An 18,437-nucleotide genomic window follows, 5' to 3' on the forward strand; every position below is an offset into this window, starting at 1 on the left:
TGGCTCTGCAGTGTGAACACGCAGGTGTCCCACACACATGTGGTTTTCACATGGACACAGCTGTGCATATACCCCCAGGTATTACCCTGTGCAAGTGCCACATGTGTGCAGTAGAGCTAATACATGTTTACTTGTGTCCTTGCCCTTGTGAAAAAAAATTTCACTTGTATTCAACTCTGGTTATAGCTTATTAAGAGTTTATATTTCTAGAAATCTGAAAGCTAGATGGCTGTGTTTTTTTAAAAGGAACTCTTTCAGGGGGCGCCTGGGTGGTTCAGTCGGTTAAGCATCTGACTTCAGCTCAGGTCATGATCTCACAGTCCGTGGGTTCGAGCCCCGCGTCGGGCTCTGTGCTGACAGCTCAGAGCCTGGAGCCTGCTTCAGGTTCTGTGACTCCCTCTCTCTCTGCCCCTCCCCTGCTCCTGCTCTGTCTCTCTGTCTCAAAAATAAATAAAAACATTAAAAAAATTTTTTTAGGGGCGCCTGGGTGGCGCAGTCGGTTAAGCGTCCGACTTCAGCCAGGTCACGATCTCGCGGTCCGTGAGTTTGAGCCCCGCGTCAGGCTCTGGGCTGATGGCTCAGAGCCTGGAGCCTGTTTCCGATTCTGTGTCTCCCTCTCTCTCTGCCCCTACCCCGTTCATGCTCTGTCTCTCTCTGTCCCAAAAATAAATAAACGTTGAAAAAAAAAATTTAAAAAAAAAATTTTTTTTTTAATTTTTAAAAGGAACTCTTTCGGGGTGCCTGGGTGGCTCAGTTGGTTAGGCATCCAACTCTTGATTTTGCCTCAGGTCATGATATCATGGTTCATGAGATTGAGCCCCAAGTTGCTGATAGCACAGAGTCTGCTTGGGATTCTCTCTCTCTCTCTCTCTCTCTGTCAAAAACAAATAAATAAACTTAAAAAAATAATTTAAAAGGAACACTTTCCTCAATGAATGTTCACAAGTTTGGAAAAGTGGAAATACAACCACATGTATGAATTTCTATGGGAACTTAAGTGTATGCCCCAAGTCTTTGAGAAACTTCAGAGCTGCAGAGGGCTACTTCGGCAACTGTAAAATTTAAAAAGTCAGGGTAGGGGCAGGTGGAGTTTTGAAACACTTGTTTTCTTAGAACCACATGCATTGGTGGTGAGAGAAAACTCCCTTCTCTGGTTTCCCAACCAGTTTCTCCTTGTACACCTCTGATGATGGGGAGCTCACTGTCTACCAAAGCCGCCTTCTCCATTATTAGGAAGTTTTTTTGGCCTTGGGCTAAAGTTTGCTTTCTTGAACCACTTACCTGTTGGTCCCCTCCTCTGCCATGGGGGTGCCCAGAACCAGGCTCCCTCTCTTCCACACGAGAGCCCTTCAGAGTTTGAACCCAACCATCACTTCCTGCCTTCATCTTCTAGTCTCTGGGCTAATTTTTTAATTAGCTTAAATTAATGGCGGTTTCTGGGGAGCTCCAGGCCCAGTAAAAGTGACCTGAATTATTCAAAGATTTGGGTGTTTCAAATGCCTGTTTATCCTAATTAGCATCTTAACTACAGCGGTGCCCTCTGCCTCTAACGAGCCACATTTTAACATGTTCCATATTTTAATGGATTTTACTTGAATGAACTGTTTAATCAAATGAAGACACATTTCATGAATGAATAGAAGTAAATCTATAATTATACGCTTTAGTCAGGTAAGAGGAGTGACATTTTGGCACAATCCAGGGCTATATATAGTGAGTGCATTTGAATGACAAAGTAGGTTACCTCCAGTTCCATAGGAGAGCTGGGAACTCGCTTTGCTCTCAAGTTCATTTTGTAACCTAATTAGAATTTTCAAAGAGTTGTAAAGTGCCTGTGGCGCAGATCTGGTTCTCCCCATCTTTACCTGGATCTCTGCCTTTCTAGATGATTCCTCAGCTCGTGCAGCAGCCTCGTTAGGGAAGGCAGCCAGGGTACTACTGGCCACAGAAGCCAAGTGTCCTAGAGTCTCTGATGTTCTCCATGGCGTCCACTTTGCATTTCACATCCTCCATCAAAGTCTTCACTGCCTGGGACATGTGGTCAGAATGTGGTAACTTACAGTTATAACAATACGATGCTTTCCTCTTCTGCCTCTCCTTACTGTTTCTCTCTTATGCCTTGTCCCCGCCTTTCCTTCTTTCCGTTCTTGCTTCTGACATGGTCAGGACCTGCTCGTGGCGCTGGGGACCAGGAATAGAAGGATCTGGGGATGTAAAATGAGACATAACTATGGGACGGGGCAGGGGAGGGCAGGAGAGGGGTGTGGGAAACTGTAAAGGAAGATGGTGCCCTGGACCTGGAGAAAGTGGGGACAGTGACATGGGGGGCTTTCAGGCAGGTGGGCAACTCAGCTGTGAGCCTGACAGTTCTGTTGCTTTTCCCCCTAAAGTGTGCGGTTTCCATCTTTAGCTGCATGTTGGAACCACCTGGAGGCATCTAAAAATGCTGATGCCTGGGTGCTAGTCCAGAGATTCTAACTGGTTTAGGATGTAGCCAGGGTACCAGTATTTTTAAAGACTCCCCAGGTAGTTCTAATATGCAGTCCAGAGTCTTCAGGTGACTGCAGCCCCAATACCTTGACTACAGCCTCATGGAAGACCCTGAGCCAGAACCACTCAGCTAAGGTGCTCCTGCATTCCTGGCCCATGGCAATTGTGTGAGATAATAAATGTGTCTTGTTTGAAACCACCGAGCTTTGGGATAATTTGTTACACAGCAATGGATGACTGATACAGATGATTAGTTACCCCAGGTGTACCCCTAAGTGGGTCACTTCACCTCCACCGGTGTCTCTACCTCCAGCCTTCCAGAATCTCTCACCTGGATGGTTGCTGGAGCTGTCTCACTGACCTTCCTCTTCCCCAACTGCCTCTGCCCCCACTGGTCCCATGGCAGCCTAAATCATGGTTCTGGTCATGTCACCCATCCTCGAAACCTTGTAATGGCTTCTCACTGTGCTTAGGCTCAAGACCAGCATCTTTGATGTAAATTATAAGGCCCTCATGGCCTATTCCTCATTTCATGCCCACGGCCTTCCCCCCTCCCTAGCCCATGCCCTGCTGTAGCCCAGCCTGGCTCTTCTGGCTTTTCACTGCTCTCTTCCACCATGGGACTTTTGCATGTACTGCTGCTCAGCCTGGAAGCCTTCTCCTGCCTAACCTCCTGCCTGGGTCCAACTCCACCATTACAGCTTCTCCCAGAGCATGTTCCTGAACGTGAGAGCCCTTGTCTTGGTAGGGACCAGGGTGATCATCTGATTAATGTTTCCCACCTCCACTAGATAGAGACCCAGGACTGTGAATGGTTTTGCTCACTATCAGAGCCCTAGTACTAACTCACTTGGTGCATGGAATAAAGAGATGTCAATATCATGAATGAATGAATGAATGAATGGGAAAATAAATGAGAGACTGGCAAGAACAAGCAGAGCCCCAATCTAGAATAATCAGAGCTCTAGGTAGCTGTCCAGAAAGAGACCTAAGCCCATAGGCCAGGCAGTAACTAACTGCCATCGGCTTGTAGCTCCAGCCCCAGAAATGCAGCAGGAGCCCGGATGGAGAGCCTGAGATCTAAGAAGATCTCTAGCCACCTGACATACCTATTCCTCTGGTCTTCTTTTCCTCCAACCTGTCTGCTTCTCCCCCCGCATCTCGCAAGAGGGATAAAGACTGGCTATGTCCCCGAAGCACTCAGTCAGTTGGAGGAGCGAGGCCACTGCGATGGCTTTATTGGAGTGATGAGTACCTATCACCCCTTCCCCCACGGCCCCATGACCCAGCTGGGAGGGGGACTGCGTGTATACCTACTGGGCCTGCTGTTCAGACGGCTGATCTGACCTGACGGGGTTTTCTCCATACACACCCTGAGCGGGACTGTCCCCACGGCTCTGGGCTTTTCCCCAGAGCCACTGGTTCTGCCTACCTCTTGACTTCTTTCAAGATGGACTACCCTAGAGCTTAAAGTCTGAGTTTAAATGTTAAAATCCTTGGATTTGGATCTTGGATTCCCGAGGCTGCATGGGATCCCTTAGGAGACATTGTTGTCATCCCTTGTAACCTGTACCCTCCCCAGCCCCCTGGGTCTATGGCCTCCCTGAAGGTTCCTAGCCATACCCCTCTCCATTGAGCCTGAACCACTTTGTCCTTATCCCTCATAAAGGCGACCAGAACTGAGCCCAGCATTTGAGGTGTGGACTGACATGGACAGAGGGACAGAACAGAGGGCAACTGCCACGTCCTTCATTCTAGACATGATGGCCTTCTAAATGTGGCTCCCAGTCCCGCTCACTCTCTTGGCAGTTGCCTTCCTCAGTTAACACATTCTGGTCTTCTAATCAAGAGGGAAATATCTAAGCCCTTGTAAACATTTCTCTCACTATGATCAATGAGTGTTGTAAAACTTACCCTGCTTCCTTTAGGACAGTGGGTTTCAAATTTGAGCATTCATCAGAATTGCCTGGAGGGCTGGGTAAACACAGATTGCTGGACACAGCTTCTGATCCAGTAGGTCTGCGGTGGGGCCTGAGAATTTGCATTTCTAACACATTCCCAGGTGATGCTGGTGTTACTGTCCAGGGGCCACATTTTGAGAACCACTGCTTTAGGGATATGCTTTCTGGCACAACTTCATATTCATAGTCTGTACCAGTTCTTGAGGCTGGGGAGGGAAATCAGCAGCTGTTGCCTCCACGCCTAGCTTAGACTTTTTAGTCCTGGGGCTCTGGCCCACTGGTTTTCCTGTGTGTCCTTGGAACTCCTTTGGTAGCCTGAGCTCATATCCACTGCTCCAGAAGCAGAGAGAGTTCTCCCTTTAGGTGACCTCTGCCCTGTGGGCTGGCCCCAAGGCTCCAGCTTAGACTCAACCCCTCCTGATTGTTCTTCTCTTGGCCCTGCTCATGCCCCTGGCAGTCCTGGCCCTTCCTTCCAGGTAATGGGACAGCCTTCCTCTCTGTCCCATCCATACCCATCCATGCAAATGAGGCCCCCAATGGGACCCCAACTATACTGGACTGTGTGTGTGTGTGTGTGTGTGTGTGTGTGTGTGTGTTATTTTCTTGGAAATTAAGAGCTATTCTTTTCCCAGAAGAACGTATTTCTTTTATAATGGAGGTGAGTGAAAAATAGGATTCGCTGTGTAGAAATGCAGTTTATAGCAAGCTGCAAAAAGACATTGGCCCCATTAAACAAGAGATACCTGCAGTTCCAGAAGGAAAAATAAGCGTTTACAAATTTATGTAGTACATCTTTGACCAGTGAACTGAATGGTCCTCCTACCCACACATGAGGGTGTGGATCTTTTTTCCTTATGAGTTACATCAATGATATTATTTCGTTTCCATGCTTTGGTTACTTAAAAAATACCATTTATTACTGATTTCCTCCATTTGCTTTCTCTAAAAGGGTCCATTAGAATAAATACTTGAGCTGAGCTCAGACTTCTTGGTGCTAAAATTATGGTGGCTGATCGCACCACCATCTGTTCTGACCTGTTCTGGCTCATCAGGCTTCCAGAACTGTCCACAGCTGGCAGGCTCCAGAAGAGCCAGCCTGGGAGCATGTGGAGAGCACAGGGCTGGGAGCGACACTTCAGTTTCCTCATTTGTGAAATTAGGGGCAGAATGAGATGACCTCTAGGGTGTTTTCGTTTTGTTTGTTTTGAGTTCTGACTGCCTAAAACATAGTTGATTGGCCATAATTAAACACAGCTTTCATGCACATTCTTATTCACAGATAGATACCCCAAGCCACTGGCTGCCTCGATGCCTTGCCTTAAAAGCCTGGACATGATCATTCATCTTTTTTTTTTTTTAATGTTTACTTATTTTTGAGAGAGAGAGAGAGAGAGAGAGAGAGAGAGAGAGAATGCGAGCAGGGGAGGGGCAGAGACAGGGGGAGACACAGAACCCCAAGCAGGCTCCAGGCTCTGAGCTGCCAGCACAGAGCCCGACGTGGGACTCAAACTCATAAACCGCGAGGTCATGACCTGAGCCGAAGTCGGACCCTTAACCAGCTGAGCCCCCCAGGAGCCCCCCAGCTCTTCATTGCTTTCTAAGGCTGGGTGATGTTCCACTGCCTGTATACACCACATCTTTATCCCTTTGTTTATCCCTTCATCCATTGATGGACACTTGGGTTGCTTTCATCACTTGGCTTTTGTGAAGAATGCTGATGTACAAATGTATCTTTAAGACTCTGTTTTCAGTTCTTTTGAGAATGTACCCAGAAGTCGAATGCTGGATCGTGTAGTCATCTGTGTTTGCTTTTTGAGGGACTGCCATACCGTTTTCCACAGTGGCTGTACCATTTTAGGCACTCCGTGTCTCTACATTTCCCCAATGCTCGCTGTCTCCTGTGTTTTGCTAATAGCCATCCTAATGGGTGTGAATGGGAAGTGCTTGTAAGGATCATCTTCTCTTAAGGAAGAGGAAACTGAAGCCCTGAGACAGGGAGGGTCACACAGAGATGCGGCGGTCACAAGCAAATCAGTGACAGACCTAGAACCTGGATCCCCCAACCCGCACTTGGTAGTTTTTACTGAAACACACAGTCCTGTTTCCACTCTTTATGTCAGAGGGTGCTCAGCCGTGGCCACGGGCCAGACACAAACTTCACATTTCTGTGGTTCAGTCCTCACTTTGTTTTTGTTTTTTAATATTTCAAAATTGTATCAACGTTTTAAAATATGGAAGGATCTTATATTTTAAAAAGTCTAGATTTCTGAATTCTCCCTCTGAAATCAGAAAGTCTAGTGACTCGGTCTGGCATTCTGGGGCACAGCATGATGGGAGCAACTGCCATCTTAGATGGGACATCCAGTCTCCAGTTTGCCACTGTCCCCACCACTCCCTAATATCCTTCCATGCATACTGCTTCACACACTGGCTGGACCCAGTGAATCCTGGAGTTTGCAGATCTCTGCTTTCTAAGCATATCCATGTTGGCCATCCTGTGTCAACAGATAGGTACTTATATGTAACAACACAGGCTGCTTCCATACCCCCTTGCTCTTTATTCTGCACTGAGTGTCTTGCTGTTTCTTCACCCTAGAAGTGAAATGATATTGCAAGTAAATAATGCAGAATATAAATAGAGATATATGTGAATAGTCTGATTTGGTGACAGTGTGATGAGACAGAGAAACACCAGCAGGAAAGCCCAGAGATTCGGACGCTCGTCTTGACTCTCTCCCAGGAAGTCTCTGCACCACCTTAGCTAGCCCCTTCCCAGTCTAGCATCCTTGTGCCAGTGTGTCCCTTGCAGGCTGGATCCCCAAGGTCTCACAGGGCCCTCTAGTTTACAATGAACGGGAAAAGATAACTCCTTTCGCATTGTTGGTAGAGAAAACCAGCCCAGTTAAGCTGCCTCCCCAGGACGACACCTCCAAACAGACTCTTCCTGTGGCTGCCAGCACACCCACCCTCTGCTTTCTCTTTGCTAACAGGTGAGGAATGACCTAACTGGGGTTCTGTATGGTGAGGACATTGAGATTTCGGACACCGAGAGCTTCTCCAACGATCCCTGCACCAGTGTCAAAAAGCTTAAGGTGAGTGCAGCTGGCCACGGCCGCAGGGACAGACCGATGCCTTGCTCCAGGCTTCCCCACATCCCTGACTATGAAAGTGTCTTGAGTTCCGGCTGTTTCATTTCATCCTGGCATTTCACACATGGGGAGAGGCCCCAGGAGCTGACTCCCCTTGGCTGCCCCCATGCTTGTCCAGCAGTGGCCAAAGATCTGATTGCTAGGTACATAGTCCTGGAGAGCTTACTGGGTGATTTTGTGTCTCTCAATCGAGCCTAAGAGGTAAGCAGGGCGTGAGTTATTACCTTCTTCATTGCAGAGAGGCTGAGAGAGAGGGAGTGTCTTGCCCGAAGCCACAGCAAGGAAGTTTGGACTGAACGCCTAGGTTTCTGACCCCTCTCGTGACACTCACTCCAGGAACAGAGAGGGCCGACTAGAAGTTTGCCCAGCTGTCAGGGGTCTCTGTCTGCCATTTGTCTCCTCATCCCGCAAGTTCTCTCAAATACCTGGTTTGTGCCAGACCCCCTCCGGGTCTCACAGACACCATCAGGCCTCAGGTTGCTCACAGCTGGGGAGGAAGCCAGTTACCTCTCTGGGGAACAGGAACAGAGGGGCCTGGGAACAGAGGGAGGAAGTGACTCATCCCGCCTGGGGAGAGGGTTCAGACAAGGCTCCAGAGAAGGGACAGCGTCTGCACCTTGCAAATGGATGAATGGGATGGGGACCTGCAGGAGCCCAGCAGGGAAGGAGGAGTGAAGATCAGAGGGCAGGGCGACCATGCTCACCATGCAGCAGGGACCAGCAGGGATTCCACAGAGGCTGGAGTATTGGGGCTGGAAGGAGTTGGGAGCCAGGTTCCGCAAGACTTGAATGCCGAACTGAGGAGTTTGGTCTTTTATCCAGGGGGCAGCGAGGGTGCTGGGGGTTTATAAGCAGGTGCACACAGAGTTAGAGCTGTCACCTTCCTCTTTCCCTCTCTTCCACTCCCTCATGCCCACATTTAGGGCTGCTGGCTTGGAGACCACAGATGCCAACTGCTAACATGTCCCCTTCCATCTTGGGCAGGTCCCAGGTTACACCAGTCAGAGCAGGTGGCAGTTTCGAGCTCTTGTCTTCCAGAGCCCTCAGTTCACAGATGGGAAGGCTGAGGCCCAGAGACAGGGAACGAGGGAAGCAGACACCATGCCCGTGTGTGACATTGCAGCCCTTCGAGCTGCTTCAGATGAGGAAACAGTAGCTTGGGAGGGCCTGCTGGCAGCCGGGTGGCTGGGGCGGGATCTGCCCACGCTGTTTGCCCACAGGCAGTGTGGTCTGAGGGTCCAGTCGGGTTGTGGGGTCTGGAGGACCCCGAGTGGTACAGTGCCTGCTTGACAGGGAACAGCCAGGTGGGCCCGATGCTGTGATGATGTTCTGCCACACAGGGCAGCATCTCCCCAGGGTGGGCACTTGAAATAGCTTCCTGTGCCTCAGAGGACCAGCAGAGTTCTTTGGGCTTTAAAGTTTAAAGAGCCTTTGTGTGTAGAGCAGAGGCACTAGTTGAAAGTCTGCAGAGAAATTAGGGAAGGAACTGGGTGCTCTGCTCGTCAACCAACCAGCTCCGCCAGAGGTAGGAGTGACATTACCGATGATGGAAATAGCAGCCCCCCTGTCCGGGGCCCTGGTGGAGAGCCAGGTGCCAATGCAGAGCCCTTGACCTCCGCTGGCTCATTCGACCCTCCCCAGAGCCCTCGGACAGAGAGTTTTTGCATCCCGGTATCTCAGATGAGGAACATGAGGCTCAAAGAGGTTAAGGATCACCCCGAGTCGCCCAGCTGGAAAGCAGTGGGTTGGATTGAAGCCTGGGTCTAGACGACTAGGCGGCCCAGGTCTCTCCACCGCCCCGCACAGCTGCTGCCAGAAAGGATGACAACATCACATAAGCTGGGGGAGGGAGGGGTGCAGAGCCCAGTCTGTCTGTTGGCAAAGGAGTCCTTCTGGGGGAAGCGCTCTTCCCCCACAGACCTGCATGACTCCTTCTCCAGCCTTCTTCTCGTCTTTGCCCAGTTGTTCGCTTTTTCCAGAGGCCTTCCCTGCATGCTTCATTTAGAAGTTAAATCCTTGTCTACTTTCTGCTGATTTTCTCCATTTCACTGACAGACGCCTGTATTCATTTCCAAGGGCTGCTGTAACAAAGTACCACAAACTAGGTGGCTTAAAGCAAACAGAAATGTATTCTCCCACATTCCGGAGGCTGGAAGTTCAAGGTCAAGGTGTCGGCAAGGCCATGCTGTCTAGAAGGTCGTGGGGCCATCCCATGCCTTTCTCTTCGCTTCTGGTATCGCCAGCAAGCCTTGGTGTCCCCCCTCCTGCAGCTGCGTTAACTGCAGTCCCTGCTTCATATGGCATGTTCCCCTTTCCTTTCACATCGTCTTCTTATTAGGACGTTAGTCGTGTTGGATTACACATCTACCCTACTCCAGCATGACCTCATCTTAACTAATTACATCTGCAGAGAAGGTCATGTTCCAAGGTATTGGGGATTCAACATATCTTTGGGGGCCACAAGTCAACCCATCACAACATGTGACCTACCATTCATTTTGCCTAGTCGTTTTATCATCTGTCTCCTCCCACTGGAACATAAGTTCTAGGAGGCAACAGTTTCTGTCTGTTGTGCTCACTGTTTTGTTCCCCATCACCCAGAATCAAATTAATTTGAGTGTGTGTAAATAAAATACCAAGTGTGGACAGATAGAGCCAACAGAGAACACAAGGATAGAATAGAGTAAAGGAATAGAGTACTGAGTAAAGGAATACTCAGGAATAGAGTAAAGTAACTTCTGGAAAGCTCGGAGAAAAAGCAAATGTCTGGTTTACTGTGGGATAAGATAGAGAAGGATGTTCAGAGGACAAGGGAGAGAACTAAATACCAAATAGCAGAATTAAAATCTGCATTGGAGGTTTAGAGCAGAGTTCATGCCAAGAAAAATAAAGATCAATAGTATGAAGGACAAACTTGAGATATTTCCCAGAATTCAGAGGAAATGGTGAGAGCAATCAATCTAATGAGGGAAGAGAGAATAGTTATGGACACTGGAAAGGGAGATCCTAAGGGAAAACCAGGACAGATGAAACAACAAAAATCAAAACAAAACAGGCACCACACTAGCAGTGAGTAGTGCACCTAGCACTCGGACTTGGTTTCTAATACCGTTCTTTAGGAAAAGGAACCAGGACTCCTTGGGAAAATGGCTGATTCTAGGACTGGGGCAGGGAATATGCACGATGATCCTGGAGCATTTTCTAGCGCCAGAAAGTGAAGGAGTGCGGCTGAGTGCAAGGTCTCCCAGTGGCCAACGCTGGGACAATTTCAGCAATAAAATAAAATAGCATTGGATTAAAACCCAAAGTATAAAATAAATATCCATGGGTCCATACTGCTGTGAGTGATTGAATAAATAAATGGGACAGATCAGGCAAATATCCTATACAGAAGAATTCCAAATAATTTATGTAGATATTTCAGGTTCATGGAGGTAGAGCAGAGTGACCCGCTTTTTAAGTGATTTCTTTCCAAAGAGTCCACTGTGGAAAGCAGGGAGAAGAGTGGCTTGATGATGGAGAAATCTAATAAACACGACCTCAGCTGGGTGACCGAGGTCAACATCAATAGCAGTAAGTCACGGTGATAGGATACACCCTTGATAGGAGGGAATGAGAAGGGCAATTTACCTCGGTGGGTCTTCCTTCCCCAAACCCATGCCCTAAGCCTAACCATGAGAAAAAAATCAGGCAAATGGAAGCCATTTCCCAAAACACTCCTCAAAACTGTCTAGGTCTTCAGAAATAAGGAATGTCTGAGCCAAAAGGAGCCTATGGAGACATGACAACTAAATATAATGTGTTACTCTGGATGCAATCCAGGGATAGAGCAAGGACATTAGAGAAAAAAAAAACAAAAAACAACTAAGAAAATCTGATTAAAGTATGGGCTTTAGCTAATAATAATCAATATCGGTTTATTAATTATAACAATGTGCCCCACGAACATAAAATATTAATAATAGGGGAACCTGGGTGAGGAACATATGAGAACCTTCTATCTTTGTTATTTTTCTAAAACTATTCTCAAATAAGAAGTTTATTTTTTAAACAGAAGACAAATTTAAGGGGGCTCAAGAGGGTCCTACTAGATTGGATTGACAAAATTGCTAATAGTCAACCATTTTTGAAGTACCATATTGACAATTTAATAAGGAAATGTACAATGTGCACACTGTGCACCTAGCTGGCCTTTCCACATTCTAGCAGAATTGGTGAAAAGAGAGGCATACCAACACACATTTTAGCAAAAGCTTTGAAGTACAAATATAAAGGGGGAAATCTACAAGTATCTAGGCCAGAAGAAAACGAATTTCCCACAAAGGTGCAAAAACCAGGCCACCTCAACTCCTCTGCAGCATTCAATCCCAGAGACAATGGAGCAGCTGGGAGACATTCTCCCATGTGTGTAGCTCATGTGGCATACCAGCCAGGTGCCTTTCTCGAAGTTAATCCTTGAAGTCCTACGTCAGCCAGCCAAGAGCAATGGCAAACTTCATAGCTGAGGTCATGGCAGAAACTGCTGATCAGGAGCCACCAGAACCCATAGACAGAGAGCTAAGTCTAAATAATTGTTCTAAAATGGTATACAGATGCTGGGACGCCTGGGTGGCTCAGTCGGCTGAGTGTCCGACTTCGGCTCAGGTCATGATCTTGCGGTTTGTGAGTTCGAGTCCTGCATTGGGCTCTGTGCTGACGGCTCAGAGCCTGGAGCCTGCTTTGGATTCTGTGTCTCCCTCTCTCTCTGCCCCTCCCCTGCTCACTCTCTGTCTCTCCCTCTCTCTCAAAAATAAATAAACATAAAAAAAATTTTTAAATGGTATACAGATGCAAAAGTTCATTTTGAAAGCAAACGTACATAATACATAGAGTGTAAAAATACATCTGGTAATAATAATTGAGATGTTAAAATCCATATTCCATTAACGTAACCAAAGAAGTGGGCAAGTAAAAAATATGGGTGGTAATCTCCTGGTCTTAAGTAGCAGAGGGACTCAATAGAGACCATTTTGTTCATGAGTTTCCTAATGAGAAACATACAAACTAAAGAAGGCTTTGAATAACTTGATGGTAAATATACTATAATGCAAACAGAACCCAAAACTTCTGAAGCAGAGGGAAGCAGGGAAAATCTAGTCCACATATTGAAAAACAGAAAGAAAATGTGAAAACCAGAAAGCATAACATATAATTGTAGACCAAATACAGTCCTTCTGACCGTAAATTCAAAGAGGTCAAACTCCCTATCAAAAGGCAAAGACAGAGAACTGTATTTTTGAAGGACTAACTATAGCTGTTGACAACAGAGAAAGTGACACAGAAAGGTCAAAGGTAAAAGACCAGCCAAAGGTAGGTCAGGCAAACCCAACCGAAGCAAGAACCCCAGTGTTCATTTGAGACCCAAAGGGAATTCAAGGTACAGGCATTAAACAGGATTAAGGAGAGTCATTCTCTATAGATAGGGGTACAATTCACCATGAGAATAACACAATCATGGACCATTATTGCTCTAAATTACATCTCACTGAAATATATAAAGAAAAGCCTGTTAAAATACAAAGGAGAATTGACAGAAACACAATAGCATTGGGAGCCATAACATTCTCTCAGTCTTGGACAGATCATCCAGGCAAAAATAAGCAAGAACACAGAGGAACCAAATAATGAAATTAATCAGGCTGATTTAGCAGATATGTACCAAAGTTCGCCTAAATAAAGTCAAGAAAAACCATCTCTGTGTGATGGAGTCCCGAGGCCTTTAAGCTCCTTCCAGGCCTGTTCCGAACATGGGGCTTTAAAGTTAACTGTTGCCAGGCTGGACTGGGTGGGGGCCCGGAGTCTGCCCCTGGGTATTTCCATGGTGCTGGCTCTGAAGCGTTGGGCTGTGAGGGGGAGAGCGCCAGGCTTCCACTGTCCTGCTCTGTTCATTTTGTTTGCTTTCTCTACCTTCCCCGGAGTAGCCTCTAGCCTATCATTCAGGGCTCTGATTCCAGGAAAATCTCCCTAATTTATAAACCAGCCGGTTAGCAACCTTAATGCCATCTGCAACATTAACCCCCCCTTGCATGTCACAGACCATACTTGTAGGTTCTGGAGATTAGGAAATGGACACTTTGGGGGGACCATTTGCCTATCATAGGAGGACCACAAAAACAGACTTTCGGGTGGACTGCTGCCCCCTGTGCTCCATGAGAGAGGCCTAGTGGGAAGTCCCCCCTCCCCACACCCTATAGGCCAGAATGCTGCTTGACTCCCGGAAAGTAGAGTTCATATAGGCACCCCGAGGGGATGCAGAGCTACAGAATAAACATGGTACGTTCCAGCAGGCCAGTTTTGCTCAGAAACATGGGGAGAAACGCATTATTTTTATCTTGAGATAAACATAGGTATGTTATTGGAATGCTAAATGTATGTGAATTTTCAAAATAATAAACTTTACAGAAATGGCATGCTTTCCCAGTGGGCTGCTATGGGCTATTCCCTCTTTGCTCTCTTCTTTAAGAGTATATGTCTCCCTAAGGTACAGCCTTGTTGAATCACTGTGTTGTACACCTGAAACTAATATAACATTGTGTGTCAACCATAATCACCTAGGTAGATAGATAGATAAAAATGAAAAATAAACAGGAGGGCTAATCAGAATAAAAAGATTGTTGTAACAACAACAAGAATATATATCTCTTGCTTCTCTGCCTTTAAGGACATTTCTCTGGTGAGGGAAAAAAAGGGTCTAAGAAAAACTTAACTTGAGCTAAATAAAAGTACTCATTCTAGGTATGGAATCAGTGTGTCAGGGCCAGGAGGGACTTTGGGAAGCATCTAGGCTCACCCTGCTGGACTCATCCCAGGTCTCACAGCCAGAGTCAGGGGGCGGGAGTGGCCTGAGTCCCTGGCCCCTTCCCCAGTGCCCACTGGCCCCAGTCAAGCCACCTCCCAGCCCCACCATGGCCAGCCTCTAAAAGTTTGACCGCCCTGGGGCTTGTCATACCTCCTCCCTTTCCACAACTTTTGTACACAGTTTCATCTGATTTTTTGGCAGCCCAGTGGGTCTGTGGGGCTGGGCACCTGAGAAACCAGGAAGCGATCACATGTGGGCCAAGACAGGTGCACAGGCGGCAGGGGATGCCAGATGCCAGATAACCCAGTGTCCGGGTCGACCTTGCCTTTCCAGCGGGACCCCACACCCCTGCCACGGGGAAGGCAGGATGGGGTGGCCTTCTGCTTTCCTGCTGTTTTAAATGTACACCAGCTATTTTAACGCCTCAGGATCACATCTGCTGTTCCAGTGCCTCCACACGGAAGTCTGCGGGACTTTCCTCTGTGAGTTGTTGCTGCAGACTGGATGTTTGCTCAGCCTGGGAGGCAATATATAGGAGCAGTGGTCAAGTGCTCAGGCTCTGGGGCTGGGCCCAGCCGGGGTGGAGGCCGGCACCACCACTGCCTACGTGTGTGACCTGGTGCCTTAGGTTGAACTCCCTAGAAACGGAGCCCGAGGTTCTGGTGAAAGAGCTTTATGAGAGCATGCTCAGGAGAAGGGAGGGAGGCGGGGTAAGGCAAGAGGGGAGCTGGGCCAGAATGCTGTCTTGGCTGGAGACCAGGTTAGCCTGGGCCCCCCGGGGTGTCTGGACCACACAGCTGGTCCCACCTTTCCGAGACCCCAGTCGGGTCACTGGGTGCTGCAGAATGTGGCACACAGCGTGGCCTTTGGGGCCAGGAAGTTCTCTGTAGCTGGGGGCAGTTCTCCAGAGAAGCCAGTGAGAGTGAGCTGTAAGCTGTAAGCCGCCCACCCTGCACCGGGATGGATGCAACAGTCCTGGTTGGCTGGCTGGGGGGGGGGGGGGGGGGGGGGGGAGGCGGGGGAGGGGCTGGGGGGAAGCGGGGAGGGAGTATCCAGGAGGGCCAGCAGTGTCTGCCACCCTCAGAAAAGTTTCAGCTCACTCATGAATGAAACTTTCCGGAGTTGACATAATAATAACGGCTCTCTCCTTGGGTGGGGCTGATGACTGCTTAGTACCATGGTTAGAAAAGCACTCAGGAATTGTCCTTGATTTTTATTTTGCTAGAATCCCCTGCAAACTGGAGGTTATACACAAGCTCTTTGTTTTGTTATTCTCTGTACATAAATTTCCTTTTTATTGAAGTACAGTTGACATACAAGGTTATAGTAGTTTCTTTTTTTCTTCTCATTTAAAAAATCTTTTATTAAAACACCCCCTTTATTTGCCTTCTTTATATATATATATATATATATATATATATATATATATATATATATATATAATTTATTGTCATACACAAGGTCTTTGAATTGGGTTTTCCTTCTTTTCTTCTTTCCTTCTTTTCTTCTTGGGTGTGTGTGTGTGTGTGTGTGTGTGGGTGTGTGTGTGATTTTAGCTTGCTTTAAGGGTCCCAGAGACAGACTCTAGACAACAGATGAGAAGGACGCAGGAAGGAGGAAAGGAAATCCATCCAGGGTTTGGGCTGAGTACCCCTCCCCGGACTTCCCACCCTGTCGCTGTTTCCTTCCATTTTTGCCCCTTCCCCGTAGGCGAGGCCTCTTGTGTGAACATAGGCCTCCATATGGTCTCCAACCTTAGATCTAACCGTTTGAGCACAAGTTGTCCTTTGTCCCACCTCATGTCACCTTTCACCCCTGGTGGTCCCCTGCAGAATCAAGAGTGTGTGGGAAGGCACAGGATTTTGGGACCCTGCCCTCTGTCACATTCTGGGTTCTCTGCACCGTCACAACTCTGTTCTGTCCCTCTGATGACCAGGGGCATTCACAGCTCTCCTCCTGTACTCCCTGGTACTCCTCATTCTGCCCCAAAGTCCTTCCCACCACAAAGGAGAGTGTGCTTCCACCCCTGGCAGGGAGGTGGGAGGCGTGGCCAGATGCAGGGACCACTGCCAAGGCAAAATTTGTCTTTCTACTTTCCGGATTCTCAGGAAGAGATACAAGTTATGTAACACCGAACAGCGTGATTCTAGAACTTTGGTGAGAGCAGGCATGTGTTAAAAATTTTTAAGACTCCTGAACGCTGAAACGTTTCCCCTCAGCCCTGCATCTTCCAATAAATTGCTACTCTGGAAAGGAAAACGAGGTATACCCGTGTTTTTCATATTCTCAAGAAAAGTCCTCATGCTCCGGGAGTACACATATCCCATTTTGAGAAGCCCTTCAACCTCTTTCGACTGTTTTCAAGGCTCCTGCTAAGGACCCCTGGCCACTTGCATCTCCCTTTGTCCACTGCCCACCCCCCGGGATTCCAGGCTTCAGCTGCACTGGGTGCTGGCTCGTCTCTCCCAGGCACTACAGGATCTTGCCACCTCTTACCGGCTAGGATCAGAGTGGGTGTGAATAGCTCCCTGCAGTAGGCACCACCTGGTTCTGGCTAGGATCTTTCTCTGACCATCGGAGGGCGACCAAGGTGAGAGCAGTGGGTGCAGGGTGCCGTGCAGTCTTGGGGAAGCCTTTTGTCTCTCTAGGAAGGGGCTCACTAGATCAGTGATCCCTTGGTTCCATCCAGTACTAACAGTCCAGGAGCACAGAACCAACTGGTCCATGCAACTTGGTTGTCATGGCAACAGAGACACTAAATGGTCCATAAGTGGTAGAGCTGGTTATTTATCTATCGGCAGGTAGGTGGTCAGGTGGTCAACCATGAAGATGTGGTGAACCCGATCATGCTGAGGCCCTAGGCTAGCAGGATATTAGTTCGGTGGTGACCATAGCAGTCACTGAATAAGGAATGCAGGCCAGCCATTGTGCTTGGTAGCTCAGATAGCATTTACCCACTTAATCATGCATCCAACACCTATTTTTATTGATATATATGGCGTGCCCCATCCCCCTCAGCTGGGGACCCAGAGATGAATCAAGTTACCCTCAGTCCAGTGGGGAAGACAGACAAGCAAGTGGACTTGTGCCATGACAGAGGGCTGCACAGAGTGCTCTGGGCCCACAGAGGAGCAAATGACCACCAAGCCTAATGGGACAAAGATGGCTTCTTGGAGTAGAGGTGCCTGAGCTAAAGCATGAAGGGTGAGCAGCAGCTCTCCAGGCAAAGGAGTGGGGGGAGGGGGAAGGGCATTTGAGACGGATGAGCTTGCAGAAAGAAAGGGGCTGGGGTGGGGAAATGGACAAATGAATGAACGCATGAATGGCACAGCTGTTGTAGACAACCGCAGGCAGCTCGTTCTGATACCCTGGAAGAGTGGGGAGAACAGTATGATTTGAGACGAGACGTGAGCAGTAATCGGCTGGTAAATCATCTCGAATGTTCTATTACGGAGCTCAGAGCTGACCTGTAAAGCTCAGGGAGCCATGGAAAGGTTTTATGTGACCACATTTGAATTTTGGAATGATTCCTTTGTTTGCTCTATGGAGACCGGGGTAGATGGGGCAGGACTAAGGGTGGGGACTCAACCAGGAGGCAGTTGTGGTTCAATGAGTTGGGAATGACGGTGGCCAACCCAGTGGGGTGGGGCTGCAGGGACGGGGCTGACGTGGCACTGGTGAGCAGGTAGCCAACGGGTCCTGGTTAGATAGAGGCGAGTGAACCTGGTGGGTGGGAGGGTGGTGACACGGTTCTCAAAGATGGACAACACCGGACGGGGAAAGGGCTCATTGGGAAAGATGATGCGTTCAGCTTGGGATGTGCTGAACTTGAGGTACTTGGGAGAATCCGAGTGGAGGGCTCCAGCGGGCAGCTGGAGAAAGGTCAGGGCTGGGGAGAGTGGTCGGGCCTCCACAGCACACAGCGGGCAGTTGCAGCTGGGGCCGTGAATGAGGCTGCCCAAGGAGAGTACTGAGGGCACAGAGCTAAGGGCACAACTG

The 18,437-nt window shown here is 48.3% G+C and overlaps 1 protein-coding gene across 1 annotated transcript in view; it reads left to right on the top strand.

The window, feature by feature from the left end:
* GABBR2 (gamma-aminobutyric acid type B receptor subunit 2) overlaps positions 1 to 18,437 on the top strand; it is a 351,797-nt gene that overhangs the window by 168,334 nt on the left and 165,026 nt on the right. The window contains exon 4 of the mRNA XM_047831454.1: positions 7,442 to 7,543. Coding sequence (XP_047687410.1) covers positions 7,442 to 7,543 — 102 coding nt within the window. The remainder of the gene's footprint in view (positions 1 to 7,441; positions 7,544 to 18,437) is intronic.

The sequence above is a fragment of the Prionailurus viverrinus genome, chromosome D4, assembly GCF_022837055.1.
Source record: "Prionailurus viverrinus isolate Anna chromosome D4, UM_Priviv_1.0, whole genome shotgun sequence".
NCBI lineage: Eukaryota > Metazoa > Chordata > Mammalia > Carnivora > Felidae > Prionailurus > Prionailurus viverrinus.